This window comes from Frankliniella occidentalis, unplaced genomic scaffold (genome assembly GCF_000697945.3).
Source record: "Frankliniella occidentalis isolate FOCC.00 unplaced genomic scaffold, Focc_3.1 Scaffold226, whole genome shotgun sequence".
Classification (NCBI taxonomy): domain Eukaryota; kingdom Metazoa; phylum Arthropoda; class Insecta; order Thysanoptera; family Thripidae; genus Frankliniella; species Frankliniella occidentalis.
This window is the reverse complement of record NW_026267352.1, coordinates 91102-92335: the sequence shown is the minus strand read 5'-3', so window position 1 is coordinate 92335 and position 1234 is coordinate 91102. Positions and strand designations below refer to the sequence as shown.

Genomic DNA, 1234 nt, shown 5'->3' with positions numbered 1-1234 from the left:
ATGCTATGCATTTAAAATAATGAAATTATAATAACATTTAGAGAAGTGCAGTCATCTGGCAGTGATAGCAACAGGAGAGCCTGCTCCCAAAGTGGATTGCTGCATTTTATAAACATAACATTGGTTTTGACTTTGTCTTAACTTTCTGAACAGGGAAATGTACTTTCCAGCTGCTGTTGTACGTGGAATAATGAATTTTTCACAGAACTCAGTGCGGTTGTCAGCCGCTTCACTGAGGCGGCCATATCTAAGGCTGCGCAAAAATGACAATACAAATGTGTAACAGTTGAAATCAGCTTCATTGTACCTAGATAAAAAGGAAGCAAATGTTAATAGATAGAAAACAAAGCCACATCACATATGTAATACCCTCAAACATAAAATCCTCTATCGCACCTCTCAGATGTCCAACAATCTTGTTGTGCTACATTTGATAAAGTACCATCCCAGTGATCACTCCATGGGCCTGCTGCTCCGTCCAAGACTAAACATTGTTTCCAAAGTTGAGCATCTGCACACTGAAGACCACCACGGTCAAACTCCACAACCATCCCTTTGGAATCAGTTACACCTATGTGCAGATCTTTTGAATTGAAATAGTCACTGGAAATTATAAAAGTGATTAGTACCACGAGATAACAGGCAACTAAGACTTCGGTGATTAAGATTTCAACTTACTTGAGAAAGTCCCCTGTTGTGGGCTTTATGACAATAGAGCATGGGTGCTGTGTTGCTCGTACAAAAGGATAAGGAACACTGCAAAAAAAGATTTTAAAGAAATTTAAGACTAATTTAAGGAAGAATTGGGATATCAGAATAAATGTTTGATCGGAATTTAATTAGCAACAGAGCAATGGAAGAACAAGAAACCCCTAGAATCACTATTTGTTTTGGTGAAGTAAAAGGCAAAGATTGCTTGCATAGCATGAAAATAGGTACCAAAAAAAGTGTTTGACTTTCTAAAGGGTCTCTGGTGTTTTCACTTCTCACCTTTGTCATAAAAACTAGCCCATTTTAACAACTAGCCTATTTTAACGACTAGCCTATTTTAACAACTAGCATATTTTTATTTACCGAAAAGGGAGCAACCGGAAATTGACAGTGGCAAGAGGAGCTCCACACACTGGACATTGAAGAGGGGTAGTTCAAAACAAAATATATTGACAGGTCCACAGTGTTGAAAGCACAGAATGCCTGGATCAGTGTCCATTTTTTTTTACCAAACTCCTCTCAA

At 38.1% G+C, this 1234-nt stretch overlaps 2 protein-coding genes across 3 annotated transcripts in view; both read right to left on the bottom strand.

Annotated features, from left to right (window-relative positions):
• LOC127750652 (MKRN2 opposite strand protein-like) overlaps positions 1–1234 on the bottom strand; it is a 13720-nt gene that overhangs the window by 9501 nt on the left and 2985 nt on the right. The window lies entirely within an intron of this gene.
• Positions 7–1228, bottom strand: LOC127750653 (MKRN2 opposite strand protein-like). Its single transcript, XM_052272856.1, is given in 5 exon segments — positions 7–307; positions 397–603; positions 679–756; positions 1075–1139; positions 1142–1228. Coding segments are annotated over 5 exon segments (675 nt in total). The 5' UTR covers positions 1211–1228; the 3' UTR covers positions 7–51.